Source organism: Scylla paramamosain, chromosome 30, assembly GCF_035594125.1.
Source record: "Scylla paramamosain isolate STU-SP2022 chromosome 30, ASM3559412v1, whole genome shotgun sequence".
Classification (NCBI taxonomy): domain Eukaryota; kingdom Metazoa; phylum Arthropoda; class Malacostraca; order Decapoda; family Portunidae; genus Scylla; species Scylla paramamosain.
Genome location: NC_087180.1, coordinates 8,934,115 through 8,951,614, shown reverse-complemented (window position 1 = coordinate 8,951,614; position 17,500 = coordinate 8,934,115). Strand labels below are relative to the sequence as shown.

Below are 17,500 nucleotides of genomic sequence, written 5' to 3'. Positions count from 1 at the left end.
GAAAAAAAAAAAAAAAAGGAAATATAGGCACAGGTCATCTGGCACACGTTCCAAGGCTTGTTCAACTTGCCTCACATAACTGCAACATTTGTGTGTGTGTGTGTGTGTGTGTGTGTGTGTGTGTGTGTGTGTGTGTGTGTGTGTGTGTGTGTGTGTGTGTGTGTGTGTGTGTGTGTGTGTGTGTGTGTGTGTGGTTGTGTGTGTGGAGGGAGTCATTGTTGTTTTCCTTAGTGTTATTTCATACAGCTTTATGGAACGTCAGGTGTTTTATAAAAATACAAAAATAAACGTCAGGAGTCCACACTCCAACGTGTCGTAACCTCTGCATATTATAAATTCTCAGTTTTGTCGCGGCGAAGAAAATATATTCCAAGTGAATGGGTGGGCAGAAAAATTCCCGATGAATGAAAAAAAATGCCTGTGAACCATAAAGGGGAAGCTGCAGCCCTATCTTGAACCCTCTCTGTGTCCTGTGTGAGCGTTGCTTTTTATTTCGTGAAATCAATATAGCGGCTGCAATCAGCCTCCAAAGATAAGACTCCTTTATGATAAGTGGAATGATGTCATGCAAATTAAAATGTTTGAAGAGTTGGTCGAGAAACAAGATATCCGGAAGACTTCTTTAAGAACACATTTTTGTGCCTGCATGTTAAGTAAGGGAATATGCAGGACTGCTGATGGGTCTAAACTGCACAAAAGATCACAATGAAAAAAACAATAACAGATTCCTTTGCTCCAACAAGGACCTATATTATCTGATAAAGATTTAAGTACAGACGCGCGAGCAGGCAACCGTAACTCCGTCTTACAACAAAAACGTCAGTGTGGTCGAGCTCTAATAACAAAAATGGATAGCATCTGACCAACAAAGATGTTGTGCGACGGGTGTTCGCTAGTCAAGGCGTCGCGCAGCCCGCCCTTGTTCCGTTGGCTGGCTTGGCTGGCTGGAAAGGTAAATATGTCATGTAGCATTTTCCATAGTTTTCTTCTTAATAGAAACGTGGCAAGGCCTTTCACTGCTGGAACTGCTGTCTGAGCAAAATAATCAGTACCACATCATTGGCAACGAGTAAAAAAAAAAAAAAAAAAAAAAAGAATTTTACAATAACGAAAAAAATAAATAAATAAAATAAAAAAAAATAAAATAGAATTTCGCTACGAAAACAAATGACTTATTAGTTACGTTTTAGAATCTGGGCAATGCACTCGTCATATCTGCTCCAGAAAACTGAAACCGGAGCGTAGAGGACTTCAGATATGAAAGACCTGATCTAAGCAGTTTTGTTTCATGAGAATCTTTTACCAGTTTTCTTTTCAAACTGTTACATCTTCTTGTTATGTCCGAGATTCCGACTGTAACTGAAATGATGGCATTAGAACCGTTTCGAACACTTCTATTCAGAAAAAAAATCACGTATACTTCGTTTTAAAACCTTAAAGAAAGTTATTTTTGAAGTCTTTCTTCGTAGAATCTGATTCTTAGCATAGAAATGGGATTTGTTTTCTTTGTCGTATTCTTTTGTGCTTCTCTATTTTCTTTATTTACTTAAATAAAGTGACCCGAAACATAAACGTACAGCAATAAAAGTGTAAGAGCAACAGGGCTCCCTTCACTTACCTCTGCCAGACAGACTGACGGGAAAGAAGAACTGACGAAATAACACTTTTTTTTTTTGCTGTTAAATGGAGAACTTAGGGACTGCATGGTAAATTTCACGACGTCCGAATTAGTTCTATCAGTCATCTTTGGATTTCCTCTAGTAGGTTTTGCTACTTGGTTACATATGGTGACCAGATGAGCTTAGCATTCCAACTGCGGCCTCTCAAGTGAAGCATAAAAGTTTTCTATTCGGTCAGAAACTTCATCATCGAAAGTTCTTGCAAACAGTCCTCATACAATCACCAGTGTCTTTCTCGCCACAGTGCAGTGATTCCTGAGCAGTGATTGGTGGACACAACAACGTAGTGAGTGCAGTGTTCAATAATGAGATAATAATTTCCTAGTCTTAGAAATGTCACGTGAATGTTTGAAATCTCCATTTACATTTTGAAATCTCCCATTTACAGTTGAAAAGTTATCACTGGATAAATGCCTTCTGTCTCTGGTATGAAAGAGAGAGAGAGAGAGAGAGAGAGAGAGAGAGAGAGAGAGAGAGAGAGAGAGAGAGAGAGAGAGAGAGAGAGAGAGAGAGAGAGAGAGAGAGAGAGAGAGAGAGAGAGAGAGAGAGAGAATCTGGCAAACACAGCAGTAACCTTTTTAAACATGAAAATAAGAAAGTTCATCCTTGGCGCTGTAAGTATGTCAATGAAAAAGAAAAGGTTATATTATAAACCTAACAAAGAATCTGATGAAAATACCTGACGAAGATATGATTATTATGAGTAAAACAAAACTTCTTTTAATAAGTCCATGTGTAACACAATTCTAAATAGTAACACAAAAATTTTCTATTAATACATGTGACGGTATCTCTGTTACCTTGTGCCGAATATTGCGAAGCTTGATATGTCACCATACTTCTTCCTCAGGCCACGCAGCATCTCCACGCTGGGCCCCAGTGGCATGGACAGGAGGGAACCCACCACGGGCAGGATCATCAGTCCTATTAGCAGAGTCGCCACTTCAGTATACAACATCCTAATATCGCGCTTAGCATAATCTTTACATTTCCCATTATCAAGATACACACATGAACCTGCAGCGTCACTCACCAGGTGGAAAGTTCTTGGGTCGCCCTCCAAAGACGGTGAGGACGAGGAGGGTGGTGAACAGAACCATCAGGAAGGTGGGGAGCCACGCCCCCACCAGTCCCGCACCCCAGGGGAACATGCTGGAGATACCTGCAAATAATTTGTCAGCAGATAAATTGTGGCACCAGCTGCATTCTGGGGTAATAATGAAAAGCTCCTCGTTCCTCAGCTGTTCCCTAAATGTCGCCCTGACTCTGAAGCAATGGTACTCTTGTAAGAGCAAAATTCTATGAACGATTTGATAATATCAGTCATATATATTTTTTTACTTCCTTGTTCATGATTTCTCAGATTCTCAAATCACGCGATATCATGGACAATTTTGAGTTTTCATTTTGTCTAACGCGTTGACACCGATTAACATTTTTCAATGTCTCAAAATAAAAATATCTAATGATAAGAGTACGAAAGTGATGACACGCATATGAGACTGCCCTCACTTGCCTCACTGGCTGTGATTACTTCGGCGGACAAACGCAGAGTGGTGGTGGCGGTGGTGTGTGCACTGTAAAGTAGTGGTGAGAGAGAGGAGCAAAGATACGTGTTGTTGATAGAGTGGATGTTGTCTTGAAAAAAGCAGCTTCATCATGACTCGTCTAATCACTGAAGTGGGTCGTCACAATTACTTCAGCTTTAAGTTTTTATGGTGATGGATAAGGAGAGCTGACTGCTCGAGGTCATATATATATATATATATATATATATATATATATATATATATATATATATATATATATATATATATATATATATATATATATATATATATATATATATATATATCAACACACACACACACACACACACACACACACACACACACACAAACACTGCGTAGTGTAGTGGTTAGCACGCTCGGCTCAACCAAGAAGGCCCGGGTTCAAATCCCGGGCGCGGCGAGGCAAATGGGCGAGTCTCTTAATGTGCAGCCCCTGTTCACCTAGCAGCAAGTAGGTACGGAATGTAACCCGAGGGGTTGTGACCTCGCTGTCCCGGTGTGTGGTGTGTCAGTGGTCTCACTCCTACCCGAAGATCGGTCACTATGAGCTCTGAGCTTTTTCCGTATTGGAACGGCTGGTTGGGTGACCAGCAGACGACCGTAGGTGAATCACACACACATCTTTGTGTCACTTTCTGTATTTATCTTTGTGGTTATCTGTCTAGAGTGAAAAAAAGATTTAGGAATAACAGTTAAAAGTAGAAGTCAACAAATAATAATTAAGAAACGAGACAGCAAGCGCTATAGCTTCAAGATGCAAAAAAAAAAAAAAGAAAAAAAAATCACCAGTGTACCTTTGACCGCTGTTGCCACTCATGCAGTTCAGAAGTCCTGTGAAAGGCAACGCGTCTTTTCCACACCATTCACCATATCGCCCCTTCGTCATGCAGTGAAGGACAAAACATCAGCGGCAGTGCCTTTGTGTGTTCCGTTACGCAGTGACCCCAGGCGCAATATTCATTGTTACTTCACCGTAACATCTGCCCGTAACAGTGGTTACGTGCAGCACGCGCGGAGCAAAGCTTCATCTCATCTAGACCTTTAGTGACAGTCGCCAAGACGACGACAACCTTATCCAGGATAACCTCTCAGGTGCTGCTTTTTTCGCCAGTCATGTCCATTGAAGTCTCTTTTTCTGAAGTGCCCCTCAGCCTAACCTTTCACCTTTTCTCCTTTTCCTGCTCTGCTTACCGGGCACTATCATCTCGAGCGCTCCTCTGCCAGCATCATTTACATGTTTTATTGACACATGATTAGCGCGCCCTTTAATACTGTCTACTTTGCTTGTGCATTTCTCAAGCGCCAGCCCAACTTTGGTAATGTGTGTGTTTTGATCAGTTTAATAGTACAAAAGTTAGTCTTGCGTGAAATTAATCTAACCACATATAAATAATATATATATATATATATATATATATATATATATATATATATATATATATATATATATATATATATATATATATATATATATATATATATATATATATATATATATAGTTTGCCTAGTCAAACTCTTTCAGCTCTGTCTGTCAACATCTACCTTTCCTTCTTGCTGGAAGTTTGCCTACATTCAACCTGTTCCTAAAAAGGGTGACCGCTCTAATCCCTCAAACTACCGTCCTATTGCTTTAATTTCCTGCTTATCTAAAGTTTTTGAATTTATCCTCAACAGGAAGATTCTTAAACATCTATCACTTCACAACCTTCTATCTGATCGCCAGTATGGGTTCCGTCAAGGCCGCTCTACTGGTGATCTTCTGGCTTTCCTTAGTGAGTCTTGGTCATCCTCTTTTAGAGACTTTGGTGAAACTTTTGCTGTTGCCTTGGACATATCAAAAGCCTTTGATAGAGTCTGGCACAAAGCTTTGATTTCCAAACTACCCACCTAAGGTTTCTATCCTTCTCTCTGTAACTTCATCTCAAGTTTCCTTTCTGACCGTTCTATTGCTGCTGTGGTAGACGGTCACTGTTCTTCTCCTAAATCTATTAACAGTGGTGTTCCTCAGGGTTCTGTCCTGTCACCCACTCTCTTCTTATTATTCATTAATGATCTTCTAAACCAAACTTCTTGTCCTATCCACTCCTATGCTGATGATACCACCCTGCACTTTTCCACGTCTTTTCATAGACGTCCAACCCTTCAGGAGGTAAACATATCACGCAGGGAAGCCACAGAACGCCTGACTTCTGATCTTTCTAGAATTTCTGATTGGGGCAGAGCAAACTTGGTATTGTTCAATGCCTCAAAAACTCAATTCCTCCATCTATCAACTCGACACAATCTTCCAGACAACTATCCCCTCTTCTTCAGTGACACTCAACTGTCCCCCTCTTCTACACTGAACATCCTCGGTCTGTCCTTTACTTATAATCTGAACTGGAAACTTCACATCTCATCTCTAGCTAAAACAGCTTCTATGAAGTTAGGTGTTCTGAGACGTCTCCGCCAGTTTTTCTCACCCCCCCAGCTGTTAACTCTGTACAAGGGCCTTATCCGTCCATGTATGGAGTATGCTTCACATGTCTAGGGGGGTTCCAATCATACTGCTCTTCTAGACAGGGTGGAATCAAAAGCTTTTCGTCTCATCAACTCCTCTCCTCTAACTGACTGTCTTCAGCCCCTCTCTCACCGCCGCAATGTTGCATATCTAGCTGTCTTCTACCGCTATTTTCATGCCAACTGCTCTTCTGATCTTGCTAACTGCATGCCTCCCCTCCTTCCGCGGCCTCGCTGCACAAGACTTTCTTCTTTCTCTCACCCCTATTCTGTCCACCTCTCTAACGCAAGAGTTAACCAGTATTCTCAATCGTTCATCCCTTTCTCTGGTAAACTCTGGAACTCCTTGCCTGCTTCTGTATTTCCACCTTCCTATGACTTGAATTCCTTCAAGAGGGAGGTTTCAAGACACTTATCCACCAATTTTTGACCACTGCTTTGACCCTTTTAAGGGACTGGCATTTCAGTGGGCATTTTTTTATTAGATTTTTGTTGCCCTTGGCCAGTATCCTTCCTACATAAAAAAAAAAAAAAAAAAAAAAAAAAAAAATATATATATATATATATATATATATATATATATATATATATATATATATATATATATATATATATATATATATATATATATATATATATATATATATATATATATATATATATACTGATTGATAGAGCCAGGTAAATATGTTCTCGGAGCCACACGAGACTGAAAGATTGAGCACATTCTTTGTCAATTTTCTTATTTATGGTTTCTATTCGTCGTAAATTTTTTTTGGTGGTCTTCGGGGAGACTTCAGAAGTTATCCGCACATCTGCAGCAATCAGAGGATTTCTGAAATATCTCCCATACCCGCTATATACTTAAATTTAGTGTGTGTGTGTGTGTGTGTGTGTGTGTGTGTGTGTGTGTGTGTGTGTGTGTGTGTGTTTTAAACACCATACATTTTTTTTATTTCCAGGAATCTCTCTCTCTCTCTCTCTCTCTCTCTCTCTCTCTCTCTCTCTCTCTCTCTCTCTCTCTCTCTCTCTCTCTCTCCCCGGTGCCATGTGATGCTCATCATTCAACCATGTGAGTATTTCATAAATTAGAGGCTTGAGTTTTTTTTTTTTTTCAATCCGGGTAATTTCCTTCTGCAAGTTTTACTGTCTTTTCGATTCTGTTTTCCTCGTTTATGCTTCTGCAAGGATGAACCAAAACAAGATAACAACGTCATCCCGGTAACACGAAGTCTACTTTTGCCTTGAATGACTCTCACAGACACATAAATTGAAATTAAGATTAAACCAACTTTACACCATTCTTTGCGCGACATCGAAAGATTAATTAGCCGGAATTTAAAAACATTCGCACCTTAAAGTTCACGCTGGTCTGACTGAAGAGAATGCAATCCTTGTCCTTATAAGGCTAAATCCAATAAGTGAAATACTTCTGCTGCTCTTTGGTGGACGTGCATAAGCGGTCCATTGTCTACGAACGAAGGTTAACGGCGAAGCGAAATGCACGGGTATAAAAGGGCGTCCGCCCCAATCCTGCATCAGTCATCCCAGCAGCCTTATCTTGGAGTGCCGAGGAAGACCAGGACTGCAGCCATGAAGCTTTTGGTAAGGTTCCTCACTTGTCGGTGTTCAGTGTTCTCCACTGTCAATGTGAACACCTCTTGACTGCTGGTGTCACGGCTTTCTCATCCTCCCGTGTGACTCCTACAGGTAGCAATGTGTCTGATGGCGGCGGGCGTCAGCGCCCAGTATGGCCACGGCGGTGTTGTCTATCCTGACGGAAGGCAGCACCAGTTCACCCGCGAGCAGGCTGACAACATCGCCGTCGTCGGCTCGTCGGGCGTGATCATGAAGGACGGGTCTCACGTTCAGTTTGGCCAAGATATGGCTGCCCTCCACAACAACTTCCCTCGCCACCGCCGCAGCAATCCCCATGTGCTGTCCCATGGTCCCTCGGGAATAATATTCAAAGACGGCACACAGAAGCAGCTGGCCCGTGGCACAACCTTGGTTCACAGCAGTGCCTCCGGGACTGTGTTCTCCGACGGATACAACATCCAGCACAGCGCAAAGAAGCGATCGGCCGCCCTTGTCGGCGACTCAGCGGTCATCACTCCCGGAGGAAAGATGATTCAGCTAGGTCATGGCGTCTCTGTCCTCCTGGCCGGCCCCTCCGCAGTCAGGCTGAGCAATGGCAAGGTCATCCAGTATGAACATTAGTCTTTTCATCGGCTTCGTCGCCGCCAGGAGGCTGCTGGATGCAACTGACGTGACCGCCTTGAGACATCTGGTGACCCGAGGTCATACATTTTGTTAAATGAACTTAGCTGCCGAATTGGGCAGTTTTTTTTCTTTCATAATGTGTTGATCGACGTCTTTTAGTAACAACATTTTTTTTTTTTGCATTCTGTACAATAAACACATATCTGCAACTAGAAATGAGAAATTAATCTTTCCTTTTTGTTGCGAATCACACCAGACTGTGGATTGAATGAACGGCATTATTTTCGACAATCATCGTCAATTTATAAGGAAACTGGCTGCAAAAAAGTGGGAAGAAATGTTTTTTGCGTTGTGATCTAAAAGATTTCACTCGCTCGAAAACAACTGTGTCATTCCGTTAGATGATGCGGCTATATATATTTAAAAGTGATATATTTCTTAAGTTTGTAGAAGGTTTTGAAAATGTTATACAGAATGATCCAGATTCTGTACCAAGATGCCAGCCAAGGGATCGTCGAACAACTAGTGGTCTTGATCATAGTACATCTATGGCTAAATTGCCCCTCACATTTAAATGCCTCCTGTTTTTGGGAGCGCGACATTTGAAGGAGCTTTATTTTTCCCATTCTCTGTATCCTTGAACTGTTTCCTTCATACGTAGAAAAGTCTGATAAATGAAGTACTGTATCACCACTTTCTTTCTTACCAGCTTCAAGGGACGAGGAGACATTGCTGCGGCAGAACTCCCCAGCATCGGTCATTACATTCCACAACTGAGAGGGTACGATTCTTTCAAAGGCTCAGGGGTCGCTCAGATTAGTCATGACGTCAACAGCGTAGGGAAACAAACACCTATCTGCCTGAAGAAGAGCATGAGAGAAAGGCGGGTGAGGAGTGAATGGGGAAGTGAAGCTAGGAAAAAAGGAGAGTTAGGGAAAATGAAAGGGGAAATAAAAGTAGGAAAAAATGAAGGAGAGTTATGCAAAGTGAAAAGAGGGAAATGAAGGTAGGAAAAATGAAGTAGAGTTAGTGAAAGTGAAGAAAAAGAAGGAAAAGAAAAAAGGAGAAAAATACTCGTGGTAAAAGTTACGATAAAAAGAAAAAAAATGTGAAAAAGGTAAAGTGTGTGTGTGTGTGTGTGTGTGTGTGTGTGTGTGTGTGCGTGTGTGTGTGTGTGTGTGTGTGTGTGTGTGTGAAGGTGTATAGAATAAAAAATACGGAAGAAAAACAAAGGAAAATAAAGAAGAAAAAAGAAAGATTATGTGGAGGAGGAGGGAAGAAAATCGAGGAAAACAGAAAGTGAAGCAATAAGATAATGTGTGGAAAACGGTGGGAAAAAATACAGAAAAGAGAGAGGAGGAAAGTGAAAGTAGAAAGAGGGTGTGAAGGAGAAAATGGGTGCGGAAAAGTAAGGGAGGGATGGAAAGAGAAATGTAGGTTGGGAGGGAGGAAAATTACTGAAAGACACAGAAGAGAAGAGAGAGAGAGAGAGAGAGAGAGAGAGAGAGAGAGAGAGAGAGAGAGAGAGAGAGAGAGAGAGAGAGAGAGAGAGAGAGAGAGAGGGGGGGGGGGGGGGAGGGCGCAACCATAATTGAGAGTTGGGCCACACGTCACACCACGTCGGCTTGAGAGAGAGAGAGAGAGAGAGAGAGAGAGAGAGAGAGAGAGAGAGAGAGAGAGAGAGAGAGAGAGAGAGAGAGAGAGAAGGTTAAGGAAAGCGATGACAAAGGTATGGAGGTTTGAAAGGGACAGGGAGAGACAAAGGAAGGGCGAGACAACACAAACAGTAGATGAATCGAAAGAAAAACATCGACTTGAAGAAACAGTAATAACTCTAAATAATGCAAAGACAAGGTGCACTGCACACATTAAGAAGTCTTGCTTAAAATATTGACAAAGAGTGGAATGAGGAAGGAAGAAGAAGCAATATGAAACATATTTGGAATTAAGACAGAAAAGGATACATCCATGATAATAATAATAATAATAATAATAATAATAATAATAATAATAATAATAATAATAATAATAATAACAGCAACAATAACATAAAAAAAAGAAAACAGTAAGAATAACAATGTTAATAATAATAATAATAATAATAATAATAATAATAATAATAATAATAATAATAATAATAATAATAAAAATAACATTATTAAAGCATGTACTACATATAACTCACGTTCAGTCAGTGTTACCGGATCTGCTAACAAAATGTGTTTACAAGAAGTTACATTCTGATCTGACTGGGAAGATGGTTGAGACTGAGGGTGTGAGGCAGGCAAGCTAGATGCTGTAATTCGATTATCCCGTGTGTCTGGTCGCTGGGAGAAAGAAGAATCGCTCCTGACATCATCACATCAGCAAGGGGAGGAGAGTCATCACAGGGAAGAACATTAGGAATATAAGTATCCCTTTGAGCAATTTCAATGAGAGCTGAGAATAAGCTGATGTCATATTTGGACATGGTGATGAAGCCTATGGGAAGCCTATGGGAAGATATGCATTGGAATATACATTTGATAAAAAAAAAAAAATCACATATGTCTGATTCCTGAGGTGACAGGGACAGTAACAACAGGACTTTACCGTGAGGTGAGACATTTTTCCCAGATATACCATAAAGATTAATGTCAGGAGCTAATGCAGTGATATGATTCTGAGAAGAGGAAGAGAATATTCGAAATACATTCATCTTGATGAGGTTCACAGCAGCACCCGTGTCGAGGAAAGCTTTCTAAGGTTTAGAGTTACAGGTACATCTGTGACAATGCCATTAAAGAGTCGAACATATCTAATGTTGACAGAAGGGAATGCTGAGTCAGGAGGATGGATGAAGCATACCTTATGCCTTGTACACTGATATGAAGATGAAGAATCTAACCTGAGTAACCAATCAAAAAAAAAAAAAAAAAAAAAGAATAAGAATATTATGCAATAGATAAATCACAGACTTTGAAGTCATGATTCGCAATAAAAAAACTAAGGAAATGCACCGTCATAACAATAGTATAACGCATGAGTCCACCACAATACAAGCACAGGTGATACCGAAGAAAAAGGAACGAACACACACACACACACACACACACACACACACACACACAGACAATGGACCAACTTGCAGTCAATATCGCCCGCGGCAGTACAACACAGTGGCGGGGTGAGACAAGCCAAGCCACCACCGAGGACGCCTTAGGGATTTACGCAGGTGTGTGGGTAGTCTGTACTATTAGAATTTGGTAATACACGCATTGATGAATGAATGAAGAAAAGAAAGAAAAAATAAATAAAGAAAAGAAAGGAAAGGAAAGAAAGAAAACTGAAAAAAAAATGTCATGAAATTCTATGCACTCATTATCAAAAGATGAAAACCGAAACAGTTGTGCATCCCAGTAATGGACACAATAACAAACGAAAAACAAAATCTACAGTGAATGGCTAACTAGGTAGTGAAATAATCGTAGCACAATAAGTAAACAAGTACAATAACAAGTATCATCTAAGTATATGGAATTAAGCAGTATCAAAAGTACCATTATCATTGTAAACTTTATAGAGCTATCTACTAATCTATCAGTAATGGAAATACGTTACTAAATTACTTATAAGTGTAGGGTTGGTAACTAAGGGAACCTGCCCCTACCAACATAGCCAAGAAATGCTGTACAGTAGTGTATTTTTGCAGGAATAAACAACTAAAGGTTGGTCAAGATTTTTTAAAACAAAGGATTCACTAAGCTTTGAAAAGAAAGGAAACTTGCAGGAGGGAAGGCGCGGGAAGACATACTGGAAGGGGAGGAAAACGACGAACAGTTACAATGCCAACATAAATATTTCTCCCTCCCTTTTTTTTTATGGACAACATGTGCCTTGATACTGTTATGCAATTCTCTCATTACTTTAATACAGGGTTAATAGCGGCAAACAGGGTGAGATATACATCACTGCATTAGGCGGCCTATATAATTCACTTGGTGGTCTTTATCATTGCAGTTACATAAGAAATAAATAGACGCACACACAGAAAGCATGGAACGTTACCTACGTGAAGAAAATAAATAGTTCAAGAACACGGCTTTCATTCTGTTTATTCACTCGTGAGTTGCCCCTGCCTTTCCTTGCAGCCAACCAGTCTTGCCCGCCCACTTGCTTCAGAACTGACCTTGCATTTCTGCCACATAACCATCCGAAGCTCCAGGCTAACACGAGAATAAGAGGAAATACAAAATACACCGTCAAGACCCGTCTTTATCTTTTAAGGAGAACATTTATTATATCCGACTAATTTTGATCTCATAAAGATATAAATTAAATGGTTATTATCAAAGGGACAAAAACAAGACAAGGACAAAAAGAAAACAAAACAAATACAAAAGTTAACGGACCATCAAGATGCATGAGTATAAAAGGGCGCTTGCCGCCTTCTCAATCCAGTTGTTCCAGTAGTCACACCGAGTGCTGAGGGGACCAACCATGATGTTTTTAGTAAGGCTGCTCACTTGTTGGTGCTCAAGCGTTCTCTACCATCAATGTGAACACCTGGTCGCGCTGGTAAGGCTACCTTCTCATTCTCCCGTGTAACTCCCACAGGTGGGGATGTTTTTGATGGCGGTGGGAGTCAGCGCCCAGTTCACGCTCACCGGTATCTACCATCGTGACGGAACTTTTGAACCTTTCACTCCGGAACAGACCGCCAACATTGCCGTCATAGGGTCGTCGGGCGTGGTCAGATACGACGCAAATAACTTTCAGTTTACTCTTGGAATGGCTGCCAACCACAACAAACTGCCTCTGCCTCCGTTCCTGAAAGAAGTCCCGTAGTGGCATCTAGTGATCCGAAGATCGGATGACTAATTTTGCCTGGCTAGCTGGACAATTTTTGCCTGTTTTATCGAGTAATGGACGTCTTCTGGATAGCAAATAACTCACTGTACCTAACATGAAATCAATCTAAAAAAAAAAAAAAAAGAAAAAAAAATGCAAGAAACAGAATATATTGAAAACTGTAATTTTATTCTGTGAAATAAACATATAATTGCGTCAGCATCCTAACATATTAATTTAAACATGCTTCTAGTCAAGAAAATGACGTCTCTATGATCTCTTGCGGCAACACAGAGCTATCTGCTAAAAAATAAAAAAATAAAAAAATAAAATAACTTTTTTTTTTAAATATATAAGGAACAAGAACAAATGTACTGGTTATTAATATATTTTCTAATCACAAATAAAAAAAAAACAACAGAAAATGGACTTATTAAACTTTCTGGAAGGATGAGTTTATTCTGACAGCTTTCCTCTACAGTCTACACAATCAAAACACGAAAACACTGAAATTAAAGATGATAAAAAACACTGAAAATTAAGTTTATAGTGCCACAGTTCAGACATAAAGGCAGGCAAGGATCGGCTGAACTGAGAACAGGAAAAATTGAAGCAATATCAAAGTAATGAAAAAAAAAAAATTAAAGCAAAACATTTAAGAGAGCGTGAAATTCAATCCTAACAGGACTTCTATGTATCAGTAATACAACAATCACAAATACGTGCATAACTAAAGCAGTAGCTGAGGATAACTTACGAAAATCGAAGATAACCGGAAACCCTCACATTGGAAAAAAATAAACACACACACACACACACACACACACACATATATATATATATATATATATATATATATATATATATATATATATATATATATATATATATATATATATATATATATATATAAATATATTTATATATATATATATATAAATATATATATATATATATATGTGTGTGTGTGTGTGTGTGTGTGTGTGTGTGTGTGTGTGTGTGTGTGTGTGTGTGTGTGTGTGTGTGTGTGTGTGTGTGTGTGTGTGTGTGTGTGTGTGTGTGTGTGTGTGTGTGTGTGTGTGTGTGTGTGTGTGTGTGTGTGTGTGTGTGTGTGTGTGTGTGTGTGTGTGTGTGTGTGTGTGTGTGTGTGTGTGTGTGTGTGTGTGTGTGTGTGTGTGTGTGTGTGTGTGTGTGTGTGTGTGTGTGTGTGTGTGTGTGTGTGTGTGTGTGTGTGTGTGTGTGTGTGTGTGTGTGTGTGTGTGTGTGTGTGTGTGTGTGTGTGTGTGTGTGTGTGTGTGTGTGTGTGTGTGTGTGTGTGTGTGTGTGTGTGTGTGTGTGTGTGTGTGTGTGTGTGTGTGTGTGTGTGTTTTTTCCAATGTGAGGGTTTCCGGTTATCTTCGATTTTCGTAAGTTATCCTCAGCTACTGCTTTAGTTATGCACGTATTTGTGATTGTTGTATTACTGATACATAGAAGTCCTGTTAGGATTGAATTTCACGCTCTGTTGATCATGGTATATATATATATATATATATATATATATATATATATATATATATATATATATATATATATATATATATATATATATATATATATATATATATATATATATATATATATATATATATATATAAAACATGATCAACACCAGGAAAGAAATAACATCAAGGAGAGGTGCAGGGGACTTCAATGTGTGATTAGTTTTTTTAATCCTTTCTGAGCAAAAACACCATTGAGTTATGTAGCTGGTAGGCGTAGGAAGAGGATATTTCGACGAGACTTTCTTTTCTTCTTCTATTATAAAAACAAAGTCTTTATTCAGTGAACAATATAAGGCTCATCTCATGTTCTAGTCTCAAGGGACTCATGTCTTACAGTTTGTACTGCCTCGCCCTTCACTGGCTCCTCTTTCTTTCTAATATGAAGTGCAAGAATGTGACGTAGTGAGGCGTCTGATCGGAATTCAGCGACGTACTAATACTTGAGCTGTTATATCAGGTTATATACCTGATATAACAACTCATGTGCAATCAATAAGTGGTGCTTATTTAACTATGTGACTCAGCAGAAAACCAGCCAATTAATAGTATTTACTTTCATAGAGCGTCTTACCAGACTAATAACTCCTACTCAGAAGAAGAAACATAGGACTACTTAATAAATAATGATATTGATCTAACAGAAGTGTGGATGACCGTAGAAGACGCGGCTTTCATGAAAATAAGGACTGGCTTCCAAAACGAGAGAACCCCACCTCCAAGTAAAAGTGGAAAATCAGGCTCAAGACAAACGCGAAAGAAATAAACACAAATACCTCTCTCCAGTTACAGTACTTCACCAAATGCAACAGCACTCATTAACTTCCTTGGACATGGACAATACGGACGAAATTAACAAAGTTCAACATAATGTACTCAGCTGGAGGAACAAAACACAAACTCCGGCGAATATATTATTACGGGCCTCGTACCCGCCTCGCCAACCACTAATCTCTCCAACTAACCATCGGCTTCGAATACCGTCTCGACCACACCGTGGCTGTATCATAAAAACGAATCTTTGAAAACACGTCTCGACTCATGTCTCGATCGAGCCAACCGAACTGACGACTGACTTCCACCTCTACACCTCGTTAGTCTCACTCGCTTCTCGCAGTTGGAACCATCCTCCCTCCTGCTGCCTGGCTTCGGTTACATCAACGTGAGTTAGAGGAAGACGTGACGAACACTCACTCACACAGACGTACACTCACACTCTTCATTACGTACACGCCTAAGCTATTTACATTTGTGTTGTATTTTGGGTATATATTTGTTGCCCTTTATTGCTTATTTTTTGGTACACGTTACATTCACTTGTTGCTTATTCATTTGTATACGTTTCGTCACCTTTGGTTTCCTTCATTGCTTAATAGCCTGTATGTTATGTTAACTGTGCATATTTACTTGAACCCAAACGGGATAACTGTGTCATAGATAAATTGCACGCGCTATGCCCGCTTCAGGTAGTGGATATTTAGTTTAATAATGATTAAGTTTTTTTTCATACTCGTTTCAGTACCTTATGCTACAAAAAGGGTACAAGCACGGTTACAGGTACCCGTGCTTGTAACAATATACAAAGAACTTAACCTAGACATCATTTTAATAAATAGCCATGGACTTAAACCCGTAGAAAATATCAAAATTTACAATTAAAATATTTACCTTATTAATTCCAGCGAGGAGATCCACGAAAGGTCAGCCAAAAATCTGAAACACAAGATAAAAGACAATTACGACACAGATATTATTTATACAAGTTACCACTGAGACGAAAACCTTCAATATTGCCACTACCTACCTTCCCCCACGCAGATCATATTTGCCATTCGCAGACTTCCGCTCAATAGCTTCACAGGCCACTCCAGCATACATTATAGGAGACTTGAACGCACACCACCCTTCCATAGACAAACGGAAAAGCAATGTTATCAGCAAAGGTCTTTTTATGTTAATCAACAACAATAAACTAAAAACACTTAGGACCTGACTTTCCCACTTATTTATCACGTGTAATGCTTTATCTACCCCTGACATCGTACTTTCCAACAGCAAAACTTATCATAACATGCTCATACAGCCTGGACCCTCCACCCCATCTGACCACTTACCTATTCTCAGAAAGATTACATCACAACCCATTAAAATCTCTTCCCTACCTATACACGATCTAAAGAAAACCAATTGGGATGAATTTAAAAAGGAAGTATAACTTAAAACCAGCAGCATCAACACAAACTCTCACCTGTCACAGGAAACACACTAGACGAGTCTCTTCAGGGAAGGACTACGATGAGAAATCAAATTCCTACAAGAAACTATGAAACTATACAAAAACCTATTTATAATAAAAAATAAATAAATAAATGAACTACAATGGTGGAATAAACTGTTAATTCAAACTAGTTTAAGTTATGGATTGAGTTATGCTAAACACATCACACATAAACAATAAAACAAGATGTAATAAAAGAATGCATAGATCAAAACCAGAGGAACTGGGAGAACAAAACAAAACAAAACTCTCTATACAAGGACCCCAAGGAATTCTGGCAGAACATAAACAAACTAAAAGGAAACCCAACCATTTTAAAGCCATATCTAATTAAAAATGTCCTGAAAATTTATGACAAGGAAAATAAAGAAGAAATTTTCAGACATATCTGGAGTGATGTCTTTAGAATAAGCCCCGGTGACAATCAACACTTTGATGCAGCAACTGACCATTTAGTAAATAACTACATAAATAACAATAAAACACAAATCCTTCCTCATCCTCATGCTAACAATAAAACCCAAATCCCTCCTCATCCTCATGTTAAACCAAACAATCTAAATGACAACAACTACTTCACTACTAAGATCATTACCCAAAATATAAGATATAGTAAAAAAAAATAAATAAATAAATAAAAAAATAAAACACTCCAGGTCGCACTAAAATTAATAAAACCATATTTCAAAACCTACCTGAGGATACGCTGGAGACATACACCAAGTTTTTAAATATCTCTGTCCATGGACTACTTCCCCAACGCCTTTAAGCACGCAAAAATCAAACTAATATCTAAACCCAACAAAATAACTACAGTCCCATTAAACTTTAGACCTTTATCATTACTAGAAGTACCGGGTAAAATATTCGAAAAGACA

At 39.3% G+C, this 17,500-nt stretch overlaps 3 protein-coding genes and 1 long non-coding RNA gene across 4 annotated transcripts in view; 2 read left to right on the top strand and 2 right to left on the bottom strand.

Moving 5' to 3' along the window:
* Positions 1-3,348, bottom strand: part of LOC135116074 (uncharacterized) — a 32,645-nt gene extending 29,297 nt beyond the window's left edge. The window contains exons 1-3 of the mRNA XM_064033285.1: positions 3,196-3,348; positions 2,713-2,841; positions 2,480-2,603 (exon numbers count right to left, since the gene is read on the bottom strand). Coding sequence (XP_063889355.1) covers positions 2,480-2,603; positions 2,713-2,830 — 242 coding nt within the window. The 5' untranslated portion in view covers positions 2,831-2,841; positions 3,196-3,348. The remainder of the gene's footprint in view (positions 1-2,479; positions 2,604-2,712; positions 2,842-3,195) is intronic.
* A 3,854-nt stretch (positions 3,349-7,202) lies between these two features.
* Positions 7,203-8,196, top strand: LOC135116041 (cuticle protein CP1246-like). The gene is made up of 2 exons (XM_064033261.1): positions 7,203-7,355; positions 7,461-8,196. The coding sequence occupies exons 1-2, from the start codon at positions 7,251-7,253 to the stop codon at positions 7,968-7,970; spliced, it is 615 nt and encodes a 204-aa protein (XP_063889331.1). The 5' UTR covers positions 7,203-7,250; the 3' UTR covers positions 7,971-8,196.
* Positions 8,197-8,325: 129 nt separating this feature from the next.
* Positions 8,326-17,500, bottom strand: part of LOC135116042 (uncharacterized) — a 246,751-nt gene continuing 237,576 nt past the window's right edge. The window contains exons 6-8 of the mRNA XM_064033262.1: positions 16,149-16,248; positions 16,013-16,057; positions 8,326-8,833 (exon numbers count right to left, since the gene is read on the bottom strand). Coding sequence (XP_063889332.1) covers positions 8,794-8,833; positions 16,013-16,057; positions 16,149-16,248 — 185 coding nt within the window. The 3' untranslated portion in view covers positions 8,326-8,793. The remainder of the gene's footprint in view (positions 8,834-16,012; positions 16,058-16,148; positions 16,249-17,500) is intronic.
* Positions 11,758-13,025, top strand: LOC135116059 (uncharacterized). Its single transcript, XR_010276155.1, has 2 exons — positions 11,758-12,464; positions 12,570-13,025. It is a non-coding gene; the product is annotated as an uncharacterized LOC135116059 (long non-coding RNA).

Coding starts and splice junctions, on each gene's coding strand:
- LOC135116041 (XM_064033261.1), top strand. CDS start 7,251: ATGCACGGGTATAAAAGGGCGTCCGCCCCAATCCTGCATCAGTCATCC. Junction 7,356..7,460: donor CTGCAGCCATGAAGCTTTTG/GTAAGGTTCCTC, acceptor TGACTCCTACAG/GTAGCAATGTGTCTGATGGC.